Source organism: Urocitellus parryii, chromosome 15 (genome assembly GCF_045843805.1).
Source record: "Urocitellus parryii isolate mUroPar1 chromosome 15, mUroPar1.hap1, whole genome shotgun sequence".
NCBI classification, from domain to species: domain Eukaryota; kingdom Metazoa; phylum Chordata; class Mammalia; order Rodentia; family Sciuridae; genus Urocitellus; species Urocitellus parryii.
In genome coordinates, this window is record NC_135545.1 from 25,055,125 (window position 1) to 25,078,424 (window position 23,300).

Sequence of the window (23,300 nt, forward strand, 5' to 3'; positions counted from 1 at the left end):
CAGTACTCATCCTTCCTGCCAGCCTCCAAAGCACATATGATGCTTTGGAAAAAATCTAGGAGGGCTTCTGGATTCCAGTATAAATTGCATATTGCTGATTTAACAAACTGAATAATATGTTCCAAGTTAATGTAGTTCATAGTCCATCCCCTCCATCCCCTTTTATCTTCCTCATTCACCATTTCCTAAACTATAAATGCATTGTTTAAAAATCTCTCTCTCTCTCTCTCCCTCCCCCTATGTTCTTTAGCCTTCAAGTTTTTCTTAACACATATGGTATTCAAACTCAAACTCCTCAGCAGGTGGAACCCATTCAGATATGGCCTCAGCAAGAGCTTGTGAAAGTAAGTGATTCTGCTTCTGTGCTTTCTTGCTCCTTTGTGAAGGAAATAGAGCATAGTGATTGGACTTAGTTTATAAGCAAGATGCATTGTTAAAATCTAATTCTGGGATATGATCATTAATACCAAGGTTTTAAAGTAAGTTAGAAGTCCATTATATTGGGTATTGTTAATTTAATGCATTGTATTGTGAACATTTTATATAGGTCTTACTGATATTTTACTCCTAGCAAAAATCTATTACCGACTTACACTAAGCACTTAAATTAAGTCTTAATTTTAGTTGTCATATGTAAAACTATCCTTTATATTTTGATTTTTTTCCATTTTTATTCACCATTAAACTCATCTAAATTTTTTTTTAAATCACTACTTCCCTTTTTCTCTTGTCTTACAACTTAGACTCTGAAGTAATTCCTACTCCTTTGGTTTGGTGGGTCTCCAAAAGAAATTATAAAATAATGTTTGAATTTATTTTTGATGTAGTTATATGCCTATTTAGGATGAGCTTAAAAGGTAGCTTTTGCTCTGCAGCTGGATCCAAAAAGTGCCTGTGTTTATGACTATTCTTACTCATTAGAGACAGGAAATTGTTGACTCATATTTACTCATAAACTACCATTTTTATTTGGTAATTTTTAAAAACAATACAGTAACAAACTCCCCAGAGTTTAGCAGAAGTGTTTGTAACAGTTTCTGTCAAGTAATCAAGGTTAAGTTGATTATAATGTAGTGGTTGTGGTCAAAGCCTTTATGTTACAAGGGAATGAAGGCATAGAGAAGTGAGGTGCACATTACATGGGAAAATGCAGGAACCCATAATTTCTGGTCATCAGGCTGGATCTTTCTTATCTGTAGGCAACACAACCCAGAATCTGGCTGTCAGGTCACCAGGAACACCACTTCTTAAAGGGTCCTTATACCTCCTAACAAACTTAGAGTCTTACCGTCTTCCTAGTACATAAGACTCCTATGAATAATTAACATTTTAAAGTTATACCAAGATGTAAATGATGAGGAGCTATATTTTAAAGTAGAAGATGATACATGAGATCAAGAGGGAAATGAAGAACTACAAAGCAAGGATAGGAAGCAACAGGAGAAAAGCATTCCCGAATCCAAAGCTCTCACACAGTGTCCTTGTCTGAATAAGGTTATACAGATAGTTCCTTATGACAAACTTTTATGGTCTTTCACTGAAAGGTCTAGAGAATGGTGACAAATGGTTAGTCTTTCATGAATATACCCTTAAAGTAAATTAGCCCAAATTCATTTTCTCAAGTCTAATTAATATTAGCAAAATTGTTTTATGGTACCTGAGTCTACCAGATAACATACAGTCAAGATGTAAAAGGCCAACATGGCTAGCAAATTATCTGAATTTGACATTTTATTCATTTATAAGCAAATACTTGCTATATACACAGCTCTGTAGGACACTTAAATGACCTTTGAGTCTACTGGTATGGAAGGAAAAAAATAGTTAATGATAGTCTGTTTGATAATTGCTGTAATAAGTGTTTGCACAATGTGCTGTGGTATCACAGAGGCTTATATTTCATTGTTTTAAAGAGGGTGTTAACAAATTATTTACAATTTGGTTGTGTGGTATGGCTAAAAAGACAGATTTGTAACCAAGAACCCAGCTTCCCTATGCATGTGTTAAGAAGGAAGATTGTTCTTTGTGGCTGCAGCCTTTATGTTCCAAACTAACTCCTCTTTGAGATTCTATCAACTAAAATGTATTGCTTAGCATACTGCTCCATATAAGTCTGCTTTTTGAAAGTAAAGGTATTTCCTCAATCTTAGTTGATGCACACATCTCTACTCCAGTAACTGATCCTTTTCTTCTAAGAAGCTACACTCTCTTTCAACCCACTGAAGAGGAAGTGAGGGCAAAGAGCTGAGGGCAGGACTTCTATAGTGTGAGGTTAATGTTCACAGTGCGGCCACTGTGGTGTGATTTGCTTCATGGTGGTCTGAACACAGAGTTCTGCTGTATGGTGCAGACTTAGTATGAAGTACTTCTGTATTTTTATGTGGTTTGGACAACTATATATTTCAGTATTAAATGGTGTGAATGAATATAAGGTGGACAGCATTATCTGTGCCCTAGAATGCACTGTCTACATGGTCACAGACCTACTGTAATATAGTTTAGAAAGCTAAGGAGAATCCTTTTACTGTATTAAAGAATACTATTTGAGAGTTCTCAATCTTGTAGGGTTGAGAACCCTAACTTGTGCATGATTAACCACTTATCTAAATGAAATCTAAAATAGTTTAGACATACTTTTATTTTTGAAAATATTTGAAAGAAAAGGAGACTCCATCTTGTGTTCTTGCTATAGTTTCAATGCAGCCATGTAATATAATGCTTATAGAGTATTTTTTTTTTCCTGGCCTGTTGACTTTGTCTAAAACCAGTGCTATTCTAGAATCAATATTCAGAGCACAGTGGCTCAGGAGGACATTCAGTTGCTCCCTCATTCATCCATCAAGTATTCCTGAGTATCAGCTATATGCCAGGCACAGAGCCAACTCAGGGGATGCTATCCTTGAAGAATGTACAATGCCAAAGGAGACAGAGAAACAGCCAACTGTGACATGACAGACTATATAAAGAACCTGGAAACAACATTAATTTTGTATATGATGAAGTTGTTATTTGCATCAGTTCAAACCACAATCAGCAGATTGTGCAGATACACTTGCTTTGATTTTTCATTAAAAAAAAATTTAGGTTAGATTTTGTTTTTTACCTCATCAAATACAAAAATAAATTATAGACAAATTACAATTTTGAATATTTTTCAGGTAATCTAAATATAAAATCACCAGAATAAAAAAAAATAGAATATTTATATGATTATTGGGAGGAGAAGTCCATTCTTAGAATGGTACCAGTGCCAGGAAGCCACTCAGAAAACAACTGAAAAATTTAACTAAATATAGCATAAACAACCTAGTACATCAAAGGGGCTTGTGAAACATTCTAGTAGAAAAATGTTTATATTTAAATACCACATGCTGAAATGATGTTTGACCTACTATGTAGTCAGTCTCACATTTCATAACAACACTGAAGAAGAGCAAACTGGTAGAATACTCAAAGGGTAATATCCTCAACATCTCTTATAAATCAAAAAGAATGACAGATATCCAGATGAAAAGAGAACAAGTGAGAAAAATTATAGAACTTTCAAAAGTAACTTAATATATCAGAAAATGTTCAACCACAAAATATTTCAATATATTAGTTCAAAGTAATTTGAAATATCACTTTGATCGAAGAAAATGACAAAAAAAGCCTATGTGCTATAAATGCCAATGTAAATTGGCACATTATTTTAGAGGGTAACCAATCAGGCATTGTGTTTCAGAGAGATGGTACATTCTCTTTGATCAAAGTAGTTTGGGAAATTATCCTGTATACAAAATTTCCTACTGTCCAGAGATGTTAATTGAATTATTATTATTTTTTATTTTTTATTTTTTAAAGAGAGAGAGAGGAGAGAGAGAGAGAGAGAGAATTTTTTTTAATATTTATTATTTTTTAGTTGGCGGACACAACATCTTTGTTGGTATGTGGTGCTGAGGATCGAACCCGGGCCGCACGCATGCCAGGCGAGCATGCTACCGCTTGAGCCACATCCCCAGCCCTGAATTATTTTTAAAATAACAAAAAATTGATGGGGTGGATGTTAAATGGATTAAGGGTATCTTAGTTGGATTAAATGCTCATCTCTGGCATTGATTAACTCCTAATTCATTCTAACTATTCATTTTTACCTTATATAAATTCTAGAACTTTCTACTCCACTGTGGCACCCTCTTTTCTTATATTTCTACAGACTTTTTCTTCTTATTTGTTATATGTCTTTAGTCATTTCAACATTGAAATGTAAAGAAAATGCATAGACTAATTTTACCATGTTGAAATTGGAGCAAAACAATATTAAGTTTAAAAATTAGAATACTAGACAGATTGTATATTACATGAATGTGTAAGGGGTTAAAAGAGTATTTATATTGGAGTTGGGGTTGTGTCTCAGTGGTAGAGAGCTTGCCTAGTAAGTGTGAGGCACTGGGTTTGATCCTCAGCACCACATAAAAATAAATAAATAAAGGTATTGTGTCCGTCTACAACTAAAAAATACATTTTTTAAAAAATAATATTTATATTATCAGAAAAATCAATAAAGATTCCATTTTGGTGGGAAATACTTGGAGGTGGACACCCAGGAGATATATGATCCTGTTTTATTTTTTCTATTTTTTTTTTACTAAAAATAGTCAAATTGTTCTAATGACACAGGAGTAATTTGTCTCTTTGAGTTCTTTTATAAATCAAATAGAGCCATTCAAGTTTAACATTTATGACAATAGCAATGTCATATTTTAGAATGTTCATTAGTGGATCTGCAAACATTTTGTTCTTAAGAACTCAGTAACCCAAAATGTAGGTTGACAGCTTTTGCTGGCTTGTAGTCCTTGGAAGAGGTTCCCCTGATCTCTTTTTCTCAAGAAAGACCATAAATTAGCAGGATAATAGTCAAGGGGAAGAAAATAGGAAAAACAAAAGTGTTGATTCCTGCCTGATTCTACTTCACAAACTGTGTGTTACAGGCTTATTTCCACCTGGGCATCAATGAAAAGTTAGGACTTTCCGGAAGGCCAGATAGGCCCATTGGCTGCCTCGGTACATCAAAGGTACTCACAAATTTTTTCTTATAGATGTATTTCAATTGTAATGCCGCCTCTGAAATGATTTGTGACCTGTTATCCATCCATTGTCATGTTGCACTATGTACTTGGGCTAATTATCTGGATTATTGTTTTCTGCAAGTAAATCTTATTTATTTTTCATCATGTCACAGGAGCTTTCTGGGAATCTCACTGCTATATTATTTCTAAGCTTTGTAAAATACTTTAATTTATAACAATACTAACTCAAACACAGACTTTTCTTAATAAAGGTGGTTTACTTTATTAGCATACTAATTCAATCAGGACATTGAAAAAATAGTATTATATGGTTTTTATATGATTCATTTGCTTTCAGAATTAAGCATCAATTTAATATCTATAAGACTTAAGATATTGCACCTTTGCCTTTAGTATATTTGTGTTGTTTTTTTTTTTTTTTCCTTATAGATTTACCGTATTCTGGGAAAGACTGTGGTTTGTTACCCTATCATCTTTGACCTAAGTGATTTCTACATGTCTCAAGATGTTTTATTGCTGATAGATGACATAAAGGTAACTTTAGACTGCCTTTTGATTGAAATGGGATGACATTGTTTTCACTGATTTTATCACATGTTGTTAAATTGAGTGTTCCTGGGTGTCTATTAACACAGTGTAAAATACGAAAGTAAAGCAATACCATTGGAGAAAGAGTTTAGATTACTTGCAGCATTAGAATAATTAGATAGAGTATGTCTTATATCAAATAGTATGACATTGCTTGTTATACTTTCCTACAAATGGAATAAAAGATAAAGTTTTGTAAAATCAGATAGAGAACTATTTTAAACTCTATGATAGTAATAGTTTTATCTCTTTTTGAACAAAAATTAAATTGGCAGAATAATTATGAAGAATGTCCAGAAAGACCTCAACTAACTCATATCTCTGTAAATTAAAACCTTCTATACTCCCTTTCCTACTTGTAAAGTAGAGAAGCTTGGAATCATGGTCCAGAGCCTGAAATCTGGAATCAAATTGCATTTGTCAAAATGTTGACTATCACTTATCAGCTGTGTGTTCTTAGGCAAGTTATTTAGCTCTTCTGTACCTCTGCTTCCTTATCTGTAAAACTGAATAATAATAGGGTTGTTCTGAAGATTGAGTTAGTATGTGTAAAGCATCTAGAATAGTGCCTGGCATGGGATGAAGTGTTATATAAATCTTTAATATTATAATGATGATGATAAGTAGGATAAATATAGTTAAAGAACTCCTTCCACTTTGCTGATGGTTTTAACTGATTCAATTCAGTCTCTCCTACCTGTTGTAATATAAATCTGAAGTAACATGGAGTGAGAATTAAGGTTCTGAATGTTAACAGGTGGCTTTGTTTTCTTTCTGGTACCATTCCTAGACTGTATTTTTTTTAGGCAAAGAGAGAATAAACATGTGTATGAGCAAGGAAGCCTTAAAACGTGGGTGATATATATGATTACTTGTAAGAACAAATTTTGAAATCAAAATGATTTCTCTACTTGTAAGTAGTCTGAGTTATTCAAGGTTTAATTGTGAACTGTTTTGATATTTAAGAGTGTTGTTGGCTCTTTGCCTCACATGATTAAGGATCTTAATTTGCTCAGATACTGTGCCATTACACCATACCTTACTCATATTTTGATAGAATGCACTACAGTTCATTAAGCAATATTGGAAAATGCATGGACGTCCACTTTTCCTTGTTCTTATCCGGGAAGACAATATAAGGTAGGTTGCTGAAAGAAATAAAATGCATGTATCTTACAGTCATTAACACAGTAAACCCTTTGGAAGCAGGGCCTCCTTGTATTTTTTTGTATCCCTCTATAATCATGTAGCAGAATGTTTTGCATATATGAAATACACTTAGTATTTGATTATTGATTTTCCATTATGTTGTTAATATGCTCATTTGTTTGCATCTTTTATTTCTAGAGGTAGCCGGTTCAACCCCATATTAGATATGCTGGCAGCTTTTAAAAAAGGGATGATTGGAGGAGTCAAAGTTCATGTTGATCGTCTACAGGTAGTCTCTTGAATTTCAGTGTGTTTCTGTTTTTAGGACAATTAATCTGAAGTACAGATATTTCTTAATATATGTTCTATTTAAGGTTTTTGTCCTAAAGTTTCATTATGTATTTATCTTCCTATTCCTGTTGTCACTATCCCAGTTTATCTGATTGATTATACCAGTCAGTTGCTTGAACATTTGCAGTTGTTTCCTAAGCAGAATGTTAAGGTCAGAGAAGCTCATCTTTAACCTCGTTTTTGCATTTGAGGAAGCTGGGGTCCAGAAGTACAGAAGTGACCTGCTACGTAATCTTGGGCTTGTAGGCACAAGTTAGTTGACTGCTGATTCAGTGCTCTTTTCCTTTTTCTACTACAACATCAACCAGGATTTTGTAGTAGAAATCCTCATTCCATTTGAACATCACAGCATTATTTTCACATCTCATAAATTTCATGAACCCTCTTTTGTTCCCTGATAGTCAGCAGCTTCTCTGTCCACCATTATCTTCTACTAAACACTTTTTGTGCTTCAGCCAATACAAATTAATTACTGTGCACTGAGTTTTGTGGAGTTCTGCCCCTCTGCTCATGCTGTTTCTTGTGCTGGGAATATTCTTCCTTTTAAGATCTCTGGATTTTGAAGTCTTAGAAATTTTAAAGGCCAATTCTGCAAAAAGACACAGACTAGAAATGACACTTCTCTGCTTTACCATACTTTTATGACCTTTAACTTAACTATTTGAATTGTAGTCCATCATGAACTTACATGTCTTATTTTCTACGAAATAATTGTGATGATCCCACAGGGTCTTTCACATAGTAGGTGCTCAATTTTAAGAAAGGAAAATTTACAAGGAGGACCTATGCAGGTGGTGTTATAAATGATGTGTTTATATACCCATTCACTGGTAGTTGCATTTTTTAAAACATTTTTTTAGGTGTTGATGGACCTTTATTTTATTCATTTATTTATATGTGTGCTGAGAATTGAATCTAGTGCCTCACACAGGCTAGGTAAGCGCTCTACCACTGAGTCACAACCCCAGCCCTGGTAGTTGCATTTTGCATACTTAATGATTTTTTCCTAAATTATAATTTTTCGCCTTATCTTTTGTTGCTTTGTCTTTTTGTAATGCTTCTGAGCAATTTCTTAGATTTTAATTTTGCAGCTCTTCTATTGAGTTTTACATTTTGCCTATTATGTTTTTAATTTTTCCTTTTCATAGTAGCCTGTTCTTGTTTTATAGATGTCACATTTTGTGTTGTTTTTTAAGGATATGAACTAAAAGTTTTTGAAATTTCCCTCTCCTCTATATTATCCCATTGATACTTTTTTTTATTATTTCTTTTTCTGCGGTGCTCAGGATCGAATGAACCCAGGGCTATCTGCATGCTACATAGTCACTGTACCACTGAGTCAAATCCCCAGCCCCCTGCATTAGCGCTTTCAGGTTTCTTTTTCTCAGTCTTTCATGTTGAAGATATTTTTCATATATCTGGTAATCTTTAGCTACCATTCATTTGTAAGAATAAAGGAGTAAAAATTTTATAGGAAGCTATGTTTGGGGAGAAAGGATTCAAGGCTTGATGAATGTCCTTATAAATTGGTCTGGTGGCAAAAGCCTCTATGAGGGAAGTCTCAGGAGCCAATATCTGGAAGTCTTTTCTCCAAGGCTCTTCAGTTTCTCCAAAAAACAAACTGTCATGACTAAATGATACACACTTTCCTTCCATGTCCTGAGAACAGGGTAGGAGAAGGGACACAGAGGTCCCACTGGGAGGTATGTAAACTGTCAGCTCATCTATTTTTAATTCTTGTTTTTTCTGCCTTCTACTATATTTTCTTGATACACAGCTATTAACCAGAGAAAAAGGGCTAGGATTGTAGCTCAATGGTAAAGTACTTGCCTAGCATATACGAGGTCCTGAGTTTAATTACCAGCACTGAAATAAATAAATAAATAAATTAGAGAAAAATCTTCTTGTTTCCCCAAAATTAGGGTGATACAAAATTCTTAGCTGTTTAGGGAAGGAGGTGGAAATTTTGAATTACAGCCACTTTATAATAATGTCCAAATCCTACTGTTTTTAGCTCCCTCTCCCCTACTTCCAACAGTATCCTGGGCCTCCAGGTCCTGAGGCTCTTCTCTGTACTTTTTGTCCTAATGAATTTATACTTGAGTGGGTTTACACCTTAAACATTTTTCTACTATTATTTTAGTGAGATTTAAAGAAAGATATGAGTTAAAGATATCTGATGGTCATATTAAACATAAATCTACTCTTGCTTTTATATGTAAATGTCTCTTGCATTCCAGCATCTACATAGATATTTTTTAATTTTTATAAGAAACACATGGACTATACCCAAAAGACCTAAAAACAGCATACCACAAGGACACAGCCACATCAATGTTTATAGCAGCACAATTCACAATAGCTAGACTGTGGAACCAACCTAGATGCCCTTCAATGGATGAATGGATTAAAAATGTGGCATATATACACAATGGAATATTACTCAGCACTTAAAAAATAACAAGATCATGGCATCTGCAGGGAAATGGATGGCATTAGAGCAGATTATGCTAAGTGAAGTTAGCCAATGCCTAAAAAACAAATCCCGAATGTCTTCTCTGATATAAGGGGGGGGTGACTCAAAATGGGGTAAGGAGGAAGAGCATGAGAAGAAGATTACCTCTAGATAGGGAAGAGACATGGGAGGGAAAGGGAGGGAGAAGGGGAATTGCACAGAAGATGGAAGGAGACCCTCATCGTTATACAGAATACATGTATGACGAAGTGAGGAAAAAGAAAAAAAAAGTGTGTCTCATTAGATTGGGAGAAGTGATGGGAGGGGAGGGGAGGGGAAGGGGGGAAAGGAAGGACAGCAGAATAAAACAGACTTTATTATTGCCATATGTATATACGTGACTGCATGACCAATGTGATTCTGCAACCTGTACACTCAATAAATGAGAAATTATACCCCATCTGATTCAAATGCATGATATCTCAAGATCATTGTATTGTCATGTGTAGCTAATTAAAACAAATTTAAAAAAATAAATACATGGAATCATGCTTTAAAAATTAGACAATTTTGATGAAAAATATAAGATTTGAATAAATGATGGGCAAGTAGAAAACAACATCATTCAGACCCTCAAAATATTTCTGCAGTGACTTATATGCAATGTCTGTCTTGCATTTAATTTACCAGGTAAATTAGGAGAGAAGCTCAAACAATAAAGAGGAAAGACTATGGAGATGGAATTACATTTGGTTCAGATATTGGCGTTATTAGAAATAGACTTTAAAATAACTATGATTAATATGTTTAAGAAATTAGATAACAAGTTGGAGAATTTTACTAGAGATGCAAAAAACTATAAAAAAAGAAATTCTAAATGAAAAATTTAAATTGCTGAAATTGAAAATTCATTGAAACAGTGTGGTACTTGCCTTCTATAACTGATAACACTGTATATATTTAAGTAAACTTCATTTAAAGTAGTTCTTGCTTATAGAAAAGTGTGTGCATTGAACATAATAGTATGGATTGAAGAATATAAGAGTTTCCCATCATATTCTAGACACTAATATCTGGAGCTGTAGTAGAACAACTTGACTTCCTACGAATCAGTGACACAGAGAAGTAAGTCCCTTTTTGTTATTTAATTTTTGTTTCTTGTGATTACATTAGAAAGCAGGAATTTAAAGACACTTTCTTTTAATTTCCAGGCTTCCAGAATTTAAGAGTTTTGAGGAATTACAATTTCCCAAACATTCAAAAGTCAAACGACAAAGCAGCACCCCCGATACCCCTGAACTGAAGCAACAACCAGATGTTACCATTACTGAATGGAAAAACAAATCCACCCATGATATTCTTCAAAAATTGAATGTGAGAAAGATGCAATTCCCTCATGGCCCTAAGTGAGGTTGCTACAGCAGGAATTCCAGAGTCAGGCTCTGTGTCTTTTTGTCCTCTCAGAAGGTAGCAATTAGTCTGGAAGTGGATAGCTGGTCTGCACCCAGGGCAAACATGAAAGGTTGTTCTTTTGATACAAAATTAGCATAAATTATTTTAAATGAGAGTGCAAATGAATAGGACCATCTTGGATATGAAAGTATTGTGAGTCATTAAAGAATTTAAGTCAGAGATAGTTGCTTCTGGGTTCTCCAGACGTTTTTGTCAGTGCCCTTCCTCTTCCTTTCCCATCCCCATCTTAACAATCCTGCCCCAGTGTTTAGGTCTACTGCTTGCTTTAAATCTATCCTGTCACTAAGGAAAATAGTTCTCTGATTGCATGCATTTCAATATTTTAGCAACTTAATATTTTATCTTTCCACATTTTTATTAGGATAGGTAGGGATAGGGTGTAGGACTTATTGAAAGAATCGAAATTCTGGTAGAACTGTAAACATTGATATCTTATTTGGAGCATACTAGTGTGAGCATGTAGACAACATGTAAATCTTTCCAGACATCATCAGTTCTTGTTATTGATCTATGTTATATAGATCCACTTAAGCATGAATACAATAGTGATAAAACTCATAGCACACTGCCCTAATATATGATCAGCACTCTTCAAATCTTATCCTACTAAGCATCTCTTAACAATAGGTTGATAGCAACCTATTCTCCCATTTATGAATAAGTGAAGTCAAGAAGAGAATGGTTAAATGCCTTGGCCAAATCTCAGAGTATGGCAGAATCAGAATAAATCTCATACACAAATATTTTCTCTATATTGTTTATTTCTTGAAATTTTTTATTATTAAATTCTGCTATCCCAGGAAACTGGGTTGTCTACCCTCTATCTCCAAAGTATCTAATATAAATAGTTGTATTATGTCATCTTATGCTTGGTATATCAGTGACAATCTTTCCTGAATTCCATAACAGAGTACATCCTCTCTGCATCATGTAATTCTGTGATTAGTTGCCCACTGTGGTAGCACTTGTATTTATTTCATTCTAGTTCCTCACACTGATTTATATCTTTAGGATTGTAGTTGTCTGGCTAGCCAAACCATCCTGCTGGGTATACTGCTCAAAAGAGAAGGCCCCAACTTCATCACAAAGGAAGGTAAGAGTCCATGTATTGGATACATTTTAAATAACAGGACTTCTTTATTCTTGAACACCTATCAGATATGGATAAAAATAACCACTAAAAGTTATTTGGTCCTCCATTAAGCTTTTTTTCCCCCTTTAAAAGGAATGTGCATTCATACCCCCAGAGTGGAATATACGGTTCAATGTATGAATTCCTAAATGGCTTTCATACAATGATGCTTGATTGTTTCTTTGATTGAACAGTATTGGAGCCTGGGTTCTGCCTGTGACTGTTAACCTCTGATGATGCCATAGTTATTTATTGATAGTTTTTGTTTCCAGTTTTATTTCCTATAATTTTTTAAGAATATTATTGAATAGTTTATGTCTATAACAATTAGCTCCTTCATGGTCTGCAGCAGCCATTTGGAATGAACATAGCATATAATAGGATTGTACTCAGAAGATGTGTAAAAAGAATAAATCGTTTCTAGGGCTGCGGTTGTGGCTCAGTGGTAATGTACTTGCCTGGCATGCGTGAGGCCCTGGGTTCTATTCTCAGCACCACATACAAATAAATAAAATAAAGGCCCATCAACAACTAAAACAAAATATTTAAAAAAAGAATAAATCATTTCTAATGACATCTATATGCTCTCTGCATTAAGGAAAAAATCCAGTTATCCTATAATCCACATTCCTATCTTGGGTCATTACTGTAAGGAATCCTTGAGTTCTATATTCTAGTCTGCTTTGCTCATTTTATAGTGTAGAATGATACAGAATATATTTCAAGTACATAATGTCTAGCTACTCAAAAAATTTTGATTCATCTAGAAATACTCTTTATTCAGAAGCACATGTTGATTTGAGTTAGAATGGAAAATTGGGTTAGTGTCCTAAAGAGCAATGTAATTAATAATATTTATAGTTTTAGTAATGAACTAAGCATAATTTTTTATTCAAATGAAGTCTATTTAGGTTTTGCATTATGGTAGCTAAAAGATAAACTTCTTGAGTATTATTAAGCAAATTTCAAGCAAAATTCTTCATGTTTCTAATTAGTCCTAAAACTATAAGCAAAATCTTAATTGGATTGAGGACAATCAATGACATCTGAACTTTAGCTAAAAAACGAAAAGGTAGGATTTTTAAAAATCAAACTTTTTTTTAGAAACCTAGAATTCAGAGTGATCATTATTGTAGTGCTTTTAAATAAAATTTATATAAAATAATTGATAATGAAAATGCTGAGGGAATTCTTTTTAAACCATTTATTGTAAAGTTGGAAACAGTATTCATCTTTTACTTAGAAACTTGAAAGACTCTAAATGTTTTAAATCTGTAAACCCTTAAGGTAAATTGAAAATCACAAATATCTACAGAATCTGAATATAATTTTATCTAATTTGTTACAAAGCTATTAAAATATTAAAAATCTTGTTCTTTACCCAGTTTCCTTTTTGGTGTCGTCACATTGTTTCTTTGCTAATGAAACCTGTCATAAAGTCAGACCACATATAATTATGGCCAAATAATGAAGCCCAGTGGTGTGTTTTGAGCTCTACTGTATATTGGAAAGATGATAGCCGCATACACTTAACAAGGCCTCAGTTAACTTTCATTAAACAAATAAATAAAGAGTCATTACATTAAGAGTCTATAGTAGGGCTGGAATTGTAGCTCATGCGTGAGGCACTGGGTTTGATCCTCAGTATCACGTAAAAATAAACAAATAAAATAAAGATATGTTCATCTTCAACTAAAAACAAAACAAAAAAAGTCTATGGTATTTGTTCAATTTGCTACTTCATTATAGCTTTTTATTTTCTGCAGTAAATTAAAATAGTATTTGCATCTGTTTAAAGCTTAGATTACATATTAATTAAGAAAACAGTAAGAATTCAAGAAATAAAATACCAAAATTGTTTATTCAGTCTAAATAGTAACAAGTGCTAGGGACATTTACACTCTACTTGTCAAATAGTTCAGACCATTAATGGGTGGATGTATCAACTCTAGAGAAACAAAATGAAAAATTTGAGTCATTTGTTAAAGGGGAATAAATGTTATGTCTTTAATTAAAAGCTTTCTTCATCAAAGACTCTATTATCCAATGTCTAGGTACCGTTTCTGATCACATTGAGAGACTCTATAGAAGAGCTGGCAGCAAAAAGCTTTGGTTTGTATTAGTGTCCCTGTCATTGTGGGTTTTGGGGTTTTTTTTTGTTTTGTTTTGTTTTGTTTTGTTTGTGTGTGTTGTCATATTCAGTAGCTTTAAGATAATGGATCAATCTTAAAGATGGTTATTCACCCTAATTTTTATCTTTAAACTCTGAGGTTATGACACCATGACTATCTACTTTCTAAGGATGTGCCTACATTTCATTGCAGCGTGACTATCCCAATATTTTTCTAAAAAAGAAAATGTCTGAGAATAAAAACCTCTATAGGGATTCAACCTGGAGAGTATTTCCTGGGATGATATCCTAATGACTCTTTCCTACTCTGTACCTCCTCTGTCTCAGCAAAGTACTTTAGTTTTTGTTTTTCAAAAACTTATAGAAAGCCACAAAGAGAGACCACTGGCTCATTTAATTACAATTAATTATAAATAAGGTACTTAAAAGATAGTTCTCTTTATTATTTAAATCGAATAAATCCCAGTGATTATAGTTGCTTCATGAAAAATAACCAATTTGTTCTACAGAGGTAGTCACTTCTTGGGGATTAAAAAAGAATTAGGTAAATTTAGATAAAGTTGTTTAAATTCACAATGGGAAAGATATGCTTACATTATGACCCTTTGCATTTTGATGCAGTTCTAATCATCTTATTAGCAGAACTTAACAAACATTGAGTGTGTGTGTGTACATTTTTGTCAAATAACTCATTTAATTTTTTATAAGTGTTAGGCCTCAGGTTTCTAATCTCTAATATAAGGGGGCTATACCAAATAACCTATGTATAGAACTTCAACTCTTATTTTTATAGTATATATCATTTCTACCCAGAAGAAATAATGGAGTAATCCTGTGATTAAATCTCAAATTCTCAGTACAGTAAGTCATACAAGCCAATAAATATTGCTTTTTACCCAGTAAGTTTCAAATATGATCTATATTCTTATTTTTGGCTAAGCAAACCTATTCTTGCTTTACGTATTATGCTTGTATCTTAGGTTAAATCATTAACTAGCAAACATTTAGAATGCTGAATGTTATGTTTAAAAGAACAAACTCCTGGAAGTTTTATTTATTCTATTTTCCCTTTTATGGCTTTCCACTGACACACCCAGGTTGGCGGTGCGCTACGGGGCTGCATTTACCCAGAAATTTTCTTCCTCTATAGCCCCACACATTACTACTTTTCTGGTACATGGGAAACAGGTAACATGCACAGAATTTGGAAACTCAAGCTGCTTGAAATGTGTGGGCTTATTTGCAGTCTACGGTTTAAACATGTCTTTTGGTCTTATGGTGTGTGGATGAAAGCTTCTGTAAAAGTAGGAAATGTTTGTTTCACTAACTATCAGTTTTTGACTTAATTTTCTACTACTACCATTTATGTTGAAATTAAGAAATATAAGTGCTTTTTATAGGCCAGTTTCTGTGGATATCCTGAATTTTTTTTTAAAAAAATTGCAGTTAAGTTCAACCTACATTTTTATTTCATTTTCTCCATCTGAACATTCCACATGAATTTTTACTTTGAGTAGGAAAATGTCTTATGTATTGCATGTGCTGTACTTAAAAAAAAAAAAAGAAATCTGTTCTCCCTGTGTTCTAAGACTTTTTCAAGAATGTAAAAATAGCAGTGTGAATTCCTTCCCCCAACATTCTGGCTTTATCAAGAAAAAAAAGTGCTGGTATTTCATTGTAGCACTTTCTAAAATTCAGTACTAAGTCCTCTGATCCAGGGATTGGGTTATGAGGTACTAAAAGAAACAAAGTGGTTATAGGAATAGGTCATATGTATCAGTGACAGACTTAATAGTGAATTTGTTAATGCAAAATAAGAATACCCTCTTAATTCTTTCCCATACTCCCTTCCTCCACCCCAATTAAAGGAATACTTAGGCTCCTTGTTCTTTTAAAATTGATAATGTTACCGATAATGCCTTTGGTACAGCCTGGTGGCAGAGGTAAGGATGAAGGATCATCCCTCTCTTATTCTGGATGATCCAATAGTCTGGAATGTTTCAGCTGTTAATTCTAATGTCTTGGGCTCACAGTGTTTCCTCCAAATACTTATGTGAGGACTCAACCATATGTATTTTTACAAATCTCTAATCGGGACCCCATTCATTCATCATCTTTTAGACTTGTGAACATCTGGCCTGCTCTCTTCTTTGCCCCCAGGTCGGTTGTACGTCGTGCAGCAAGTCTATTAAGTAAAGTAGTGGACAGCCTGGCCCCATCCATTACTAATGTTTTAGTTCAGGGCAAACAGGTAAGTATCTGCTTTTCAGACATTCACTCAGTCACAGTTACAAAGGTTTCTGGCACACCTCAGTGTCAAAGGCCTCTCACAAACAGATCAACAGTGCTCAGGCATTCTTTCAAAAAGCTCCTTCTCTGAGCAAAAACATGCACAATCTCAAAAACTCAGTTGTTTTATGAACATTCATTTTTCCTGCGCACCTTAGAGCTGTAACTTTCAACTTCTATGTTGAGATCAATGCAGACACTGACATAGAAAATGGAATAGTACTTACTGAAGTGCTCCAGACAGGTTTAGGATAAGCAGAGCAAAGGCAGTGGATAGCAAAGGACACATTTCTCCTTCTACTTCACGTTAGCTCCTCCTGCCCCTTAGATCGGTGATGGTATTCAAGCAGAACCACAGTTTTCATGACAGTGCTGCTCCCTAGATCCTTCACCCTCAAGGCTAACTTTGTTACCTTCTTGTCACAGAGCCATCTCCTGCTAGCAGTGATCCCTTCTCTCCTGTGTATTATCGTAACAGGCCTATGACACTTCCCACAACCTGTCCACAATCCCAATTCATTTGAATGTGTGTCTCTTACCTCATTGTAGGCTTTGAGCCCCCCAGAAATCAAGGCCTAGATCTTGTCTAGTATATGTCCCAGTGTGCCTAGCATGGATCTGGCATAGAATAGATACTTGATAAATGTGGGAGTTTGTGCATGAAGATATGGAATGGCTTGTGACTGCTCATTTTTTGTTTCGTTTTCAGTAATCTCTAATTACCTTGCTGAATCATTCTTTGATTAGAATGAAAATCTATTTGCTTGTTTTCTCTTTAGAAATATATGTGCTTTATTGTGTTTTCCTGATAGCTAACCTAGGGATATAATATGCTTTAGGAATATGAAATGCTATAACCCTCTTTAGTAGAAACAACCCATTGACCATATTGCAAGATTCTTAATTAAGATTAAAATTATTTTATACTGATATCCAGCTTTTAGAATATTAGAATAATAAGCTATTTTACTTCTTCCTGTGATTTTAAGTAACAATTTTAATAACAATTAAAAATAGTATTAATTTTAAAACTTCTGAGAAAAAGTTGAGTTTCTTTTCACATATGTTGTTTCTCTGTGCTTGCCAAATTTATTCAAGAGACTTTTAAACCCATTTGTCAGTAGACCAAGATACGGGAAGTAGCTTGTCCAGTGCCTTACCTTGCCAGAAGCCTCACCTCCAGCCAAAGCATTATATTTTTACCCTGGACCATTTCACCTGTGAAAGAAAATTAAGCAGTCTTTGGGAAACTATTTTTCCTTGATTTGGGGTCCCTATAGTATATCTGAAAATAGAGTTACTTCCACTACATATGAGCATTCATAAAGTTTTGGAAGATTTTTGAGATCACTGGTACCTGACACTAGGAGGAGAGGTGGGTTTGGGTTGGTCATGTCTGTTGTATATAATATCCATAGTGGGGTTGCAGCCTGTGTCCTGAAATCCTGTTCCCAAACCCAAGAAGTTTCAGAGCCTGCCCCGAGGCTATGAGTGGACCTTTGCCCCACGGACCATAAAGTCTCCCAGGGATATAGTCATTTTTAGAACTGAGTAAGCATGGAAGGACAGCAGCTCAGCTTCATGACCAGGTGCCTGAAGTCCATTTATTGATTGCCTCATAAACCTTTACAAAAAAAATGAAAATGGAGCAAAGTTTGTATTAGCTCATTTATGAAATTCTACCCTAAAAACTGAAGTTTGTTTCTACAAAGCACTTGTAGATCACCTTAAGCTCTGTGGAATGAAATAGTGATTTAGTCATTATTGCTTCCAGAGGCAATGATGCACCTTCTGTTTTTTTCTTTGCACAGTGACATTTTAATAAATCATACTCAGACTAACTGGTTAATATCACTATGGTATGATAAAGTACTTCTTGGATTTCACTCCATTACAATATTGGGGCAAAAACCCCATGTTTACTTTCTCCCCTGATCTCTGAAAACACAAGGGCTTTGATATGCTCTTCTTTTTCCTGCCTCTTATAATTGTGCACTGTATACAGAAGAAAGAAAGCACTGGTGAGGAGGAAGAAAGGCTGCAGACTCCTTTGGGAAGCAGAATGCAGAGGAGTGAAGGAAACTGGAATATTCTTTTTCCCGCTTCAGCAGCACTTTCTGCTTTGAGTTTTCTTTGCCATTTCCCTTTGTGCTTTTTCCTTTCCCAGACTTGTGGGCAGTGTCATTCACTTCCACAGGTGAGAGATCTTTCACCGTGGATCTTCACCCTCATTAGGCACCTAGCATTATGCCAGATAGAGGGAGGGCTACACAAGAACTGTATGACCTCGCACCTGCCTTTGAAAAGGTCTCAGTGTTGTTAAAGAGCAAAAGGTTCTGCCTGAGAAACTGTAAAAGAATGGAAAAGTATATTTCTCAAATACTAAATTGTGTAGACTGTGCAGTAAAATAAAACTATTCAACATATTCCAGTTTCTCTGGGGAATTTCTAATACAAAAGTTGTTTCAAATAATTTTATCTTAAGAGTTATTTATATCCACTCACCTTCATTCCCCTGAGACCCTCACCTGCCCTTATATTTTAGACCAGACTGTGAACCATTATGAACGCTAGTGAGAGTCATGCTTGGAAAGCCATTTTAATAAATAGCAGGAACAGTTATTCTACCTAATTCCCTAGCTTGTATAGAGCAATTTCAGTCTGCCAGTCATCTGAGCCTTGAACTTTTTTTCTGTTATCTTTTAGTATCTAGGAAATTTTTACAATAAAATTCTGCCACTTGTAGGTAACTCTGGGTGCCTTTGGCCATGAAGAAGAGGTTATCTCTAATCCTTTGTCACCAAGAGTGATTAAGAACATCATCTATTATAAGTGTAATACCCACGATGAGAGGGAAGCCGTCATTCAGCAAGAACTGGTCATCCATATTGGCTGGATCATATCCAATAACCCTGAGTTATTCCGTGGGATGCTAAAAATTCGAATTGGGTGAGTAAAGCACTTTGCATTTGTATAAAGAGAATTATTCAAGGGGTCCTCTAAAAGACTTGTCCTTCCCATATGAAGTCATGTTCTAGGTATCTGGTAGGTATTTAGGGAAGTGCACTTTTGCCCTAAGCTGTGGAGGCAGCGTCTGGTGGTATGAAGAAATAATGCCAGGGGCCTAAAAGAATCATCATGTTTATTTATAATATATAAATAGTAAAATTTTATCTATTTCCCATATTAGATATAGTGAAGTAATTTTGTTCTCTGGTAAAATCAAATTCCAAGGATTTCAATAGCTGCATCATGTAAAAACTAAGCACAATAATTGTAAAAATACCTATAATGGAGTTGGTAAGCCTTAAAGGAAAAATTATTTTTGGTAAAAATGGGTGTCAGGAGGACACACTCAGATAAAAATGTGATCCTTTTAAGAATATTCTATATCCACTTTCTACTAAAATCTAATGCTTAATTTTTAATATCATAAGCTTGGAAAATAAATTGATAGTAAGAGTCTGACAACCTAGAATCTTCTTAATCGTGAATATTGTGAGGCAATAACTAAGCTATGGAACCAACCTAGGTGCTCTTCAACAGATGTATGGATAAAGAAATGTGGTATATATATATATACACACAATGGAATATTGTTCAACCATAAAGAAGAATGAAATTATGGCATTTGCCAGTAAATATGGAACTGTAGACCATCATGTTAAATGAAATAAGCCAATCCCCAAAATCCAAAGGCCAAATCTTCTCTCTAATATGTGGATGCTAACCCACAATAAGAAGGTAGGGGGAAGAATAGAAGTTCATTGGCTTAGACAAAGAAGAATGAAAGAAAGGGAGCGGGGAGACGGGAATAGGAAAGAGAGTAGAATACATGACTAGTGTAGCTCCACATCATGTGCAACCACAAGAAAAGAAAGTTATACTCCATGTATGTGTAATATGTCAAAATACATTCTACTGTCATCCATAATTAAAAAAACAAATAAAAATTTTTCCAAAAAATGAGTTTTGTGAGGAAGGCTGATGTAAAATCAACCAAGCTCTGTTTTCAGCCGATCTAAATTCAAGTCCTAACTACCATTTATCAACTCTGTATCCTTGGATAAATGGCCAAACCTCTCTAGTCTCACTTTCATACCAGCTTCACTGTTTTATGTGAGACTGAAATGAGATAATATGTTTCATAAAGCCTTTATGAGGTTGTCATATGTTTTGTGACATAAAGTATTATGTTAATGTGTCCTAATTGTAATAGAGTCAGATGACATATGAGCATATAAATAACCTAACATATGGCCAATTGGAGGAGAGGAGTTTTCCAAAAAAATGTTTGAAAAGAATATACATTTTCTGTTTATTGTGTCCAAATATATGTATGAATGTGAATATGTGTACATAGCTTGTTAACTATATAATTGCATTGTCAGTATCTTATTTCTGTTCTACTTGATCCATGATTGCTGATAAAAAGTCTTCATAATTTCTCATTACTCTTTTTTTTTTTTAATGAGAGAGGAGAGAGAGAGAGAGAATTTTTTTAATATTTATTTTTTAGTTCTCGGCGGACACAACATCTTTGTTGGTATGTGGTGCTGAGGATCAAACCCGGGCTGCACGCATGCCAGGCGAGCGCGCTACCGCTTGAGCCACATCCCCAGCCCTACTCTTGAGAATATATTCCGAGTTTCTACCTAGAATATTTATCAGCTTTGCTTTATATATTTTAAAATTTTATTTTTGCACATGTTACTTTGTTGCTTTTAACAACATATCCTCCTTTGTATCATTTGTTGCTTTTCAACAGTTTAAAATTTCAAACATCTACAAAAATATATAGCCATGTATGTCCATAATATTACCAGCTTCTATCTACCCCACCCAAACCCCCTTTTAAATTCTTTAAGGCAAATTCGTCTTATCATCTAATATATAAATCCTTTAGTTTGTAAAAGATATATACTTTTTCTAAATAAAACCATGATGCATAAAAAATAACAGCTGCATTATAATTTGACATTTTGTCGAATATCACTGCCTGCTTTTTTTAACTGTCCTTATTAGCTTGGTATACTATCTTCCATCTCTCTACATTCATTGTTCTTTTATAATTTTGTGTGTATGTAGCTATATGTGTATGTATATATTTATTTATGCTCAACATTTATGCTGTTTTTTGTATTAGTGCACTTAATAATGGATTTCATCTTGACATTCATAAATGCATATAAGATAGTTTTCTCCATTTCAATCTATATATAGTACTTCCTCTTTCTTCCCCAGAACCCCTTCCTCTACTCTGTTGTTCTTTCTTCCATATTTATTTTTGAGATAGTCTGAGTGTCTTTTTTATAATGAAAAACATAAAATTTACCATTCTTAAGTATACTGTTCAGTAGTGGTAATGCATATTTATCTTTTAATAGAAATATATTTTGACATTTATGTCATTTTTTAAATATATTTACTTGTTCTTGCATTTTATTTTGTTTTCTATTTACCATGATTTCTTGTTACTTTCTTCCTTTTCTGTTTATTGTTGTTAGATTGATTTACCTTTCATTTCTTAATTTTAGTTTTACATGTGAATATGAAGCATTTTCTGAAAGATGATTGCCCATTTTTTCCTTCAGAATTACATGTAAAATCTCCTTGCTTATTTAGCAATATCTATATATCTCTTGATTCATTAATTTTTATCCTAGGAATTTACAGTAATACACGAATAATAAAGACATATTTTATAGCAGTCTTAATTTCAGCACTTTTTGAAATAATGAAACATTAGGAACAACCTAGGACTTCATCAGTAGGAAAGAATTTAAATAAATTATTTTATAGCCATATAGTAAAATGAGATGCAGCAATTTCAAGGAATAAGATAAAGTTCTACATGCTGCATTTATAAATGACCAAGACAGATTAAATGAAAAGATAAGTTGCAAATGTATTATTTAAATTCTTTAAAAAGAACAACAATAATTCTATTATACATATATGTGTAAAGTGTATATGTGGAAAAATATCTAAAAAATGTATATCAAATAAATGTCAGTTATTTTCTTTAGGAGATTCCTACTGTTATATTTTTTGGTATTATTTAAATTATTTTTTGTTAGCTTATTATTTTTAAACTATTTGCCTGACTTCAACTATAGCATTTTTACATGAATTTCTCATTTTTTATCTCCTCTTTGATTAAAAATAAATTGCTATATCTGCATAGACCCTAACATTCATTTTTATCCCCTAAAATTGTTTCTTTCAAACATTTAGAGGTATTTCAACTGTAAGAATTTGGAATCAGGGGCTGGGGATGTGGCTCAAGCCGTAGTGCACTCGACTGGCATGCGCAAGGTGCTGGGTTCGATCCTCAGCACCACATACAAATAAAATAAAGATGTTGTATCCACTGAAAACTAAAAAATAAATATTAAAATATTCTCTCTCTCTCTCTCTCTCTCTCTCTCTCTCTCTCTCTCTCTCTCTCTCTCTAATCATAACCTGATTTGTTCAGTCTGTCTGCCCTAATATTTTCAACTCCAACGTCTGACAACATATGAGGATACAGATATGTGTCTCTCATTTGAGTTGACTCTAAATGAGAAGAAATATGATTCTTTATCTCTGTGCAGGGTATGAAAGTACTCTGTTATCATAGACTCAGGCATTTCTCCAAGATAGATAGAGAAGTATAGGTTG

At 34.0% G+C, this 23,300-nt stretch overlaps 1 protein-coding gene across 3 annotated transcripts in view; it reads left to right on the forward strand.

Annotated features, from left to right (window-relative positions):
* Phkb (phosphorylase kinase regulatory subunit beta) overlaps positions 1 to 23,300 on the forward strand; it is a 220,070-nt gene that overhangs the window by 176,977 nt on the left and 19,793 nt on the right. For 2 of the 3 annotated variants that reach the window (XM_026406881.2, XM_026406883.2), the window contains exons 16-26: positions 251 to 344; positions 4,971 to 5,054; positions 5,499 to 5,603; positions 6,715 to 6,797; positions 7,005 to 7,095; positions 10,676 to 10,737; positions 10,824 to 10,986; positions 12,097 to 12,178; positions 14,272 to 14,329; positions 15,446 to 15,536; positions 19,384 to 19,586. In XM_026406881.2, coding sequence (XP_026262666.2) covers positions 251 to 344; positions 4,971 to 5,054; positions 5,499 to 5,603; positions 6,715 to 6,797; positions 7,005 to 7,095; positions 10,676 to 10,737; positions 10,824 to 10,986; positions 12,097 to 12,178; positions 14,272 to 14,329; positions 15,446 to 15,536; positions 19,384 to 19,586 — 1,116 coding nt within the window. Of the gene's footprint in view, positions 1 to 250; positions 345 to 4,970; positions 5,055 to 5,498; positions 5,604 to 6,714; positions 6,798 to 7,004; positions 7,096 to 10,675; positions 10,738 to 10,823; positions 10,987 to 12,096; positions 12,179 to 14,271; positions 14,330 to 15,445; positions 15,537 to 16,508; positions 16,600 to 19,383; positions 19,587 to 23,300 lie in introns of all 3 variants that reach the window. The other variant, XM_026406882.2, reaches the window with a different exon arrangement.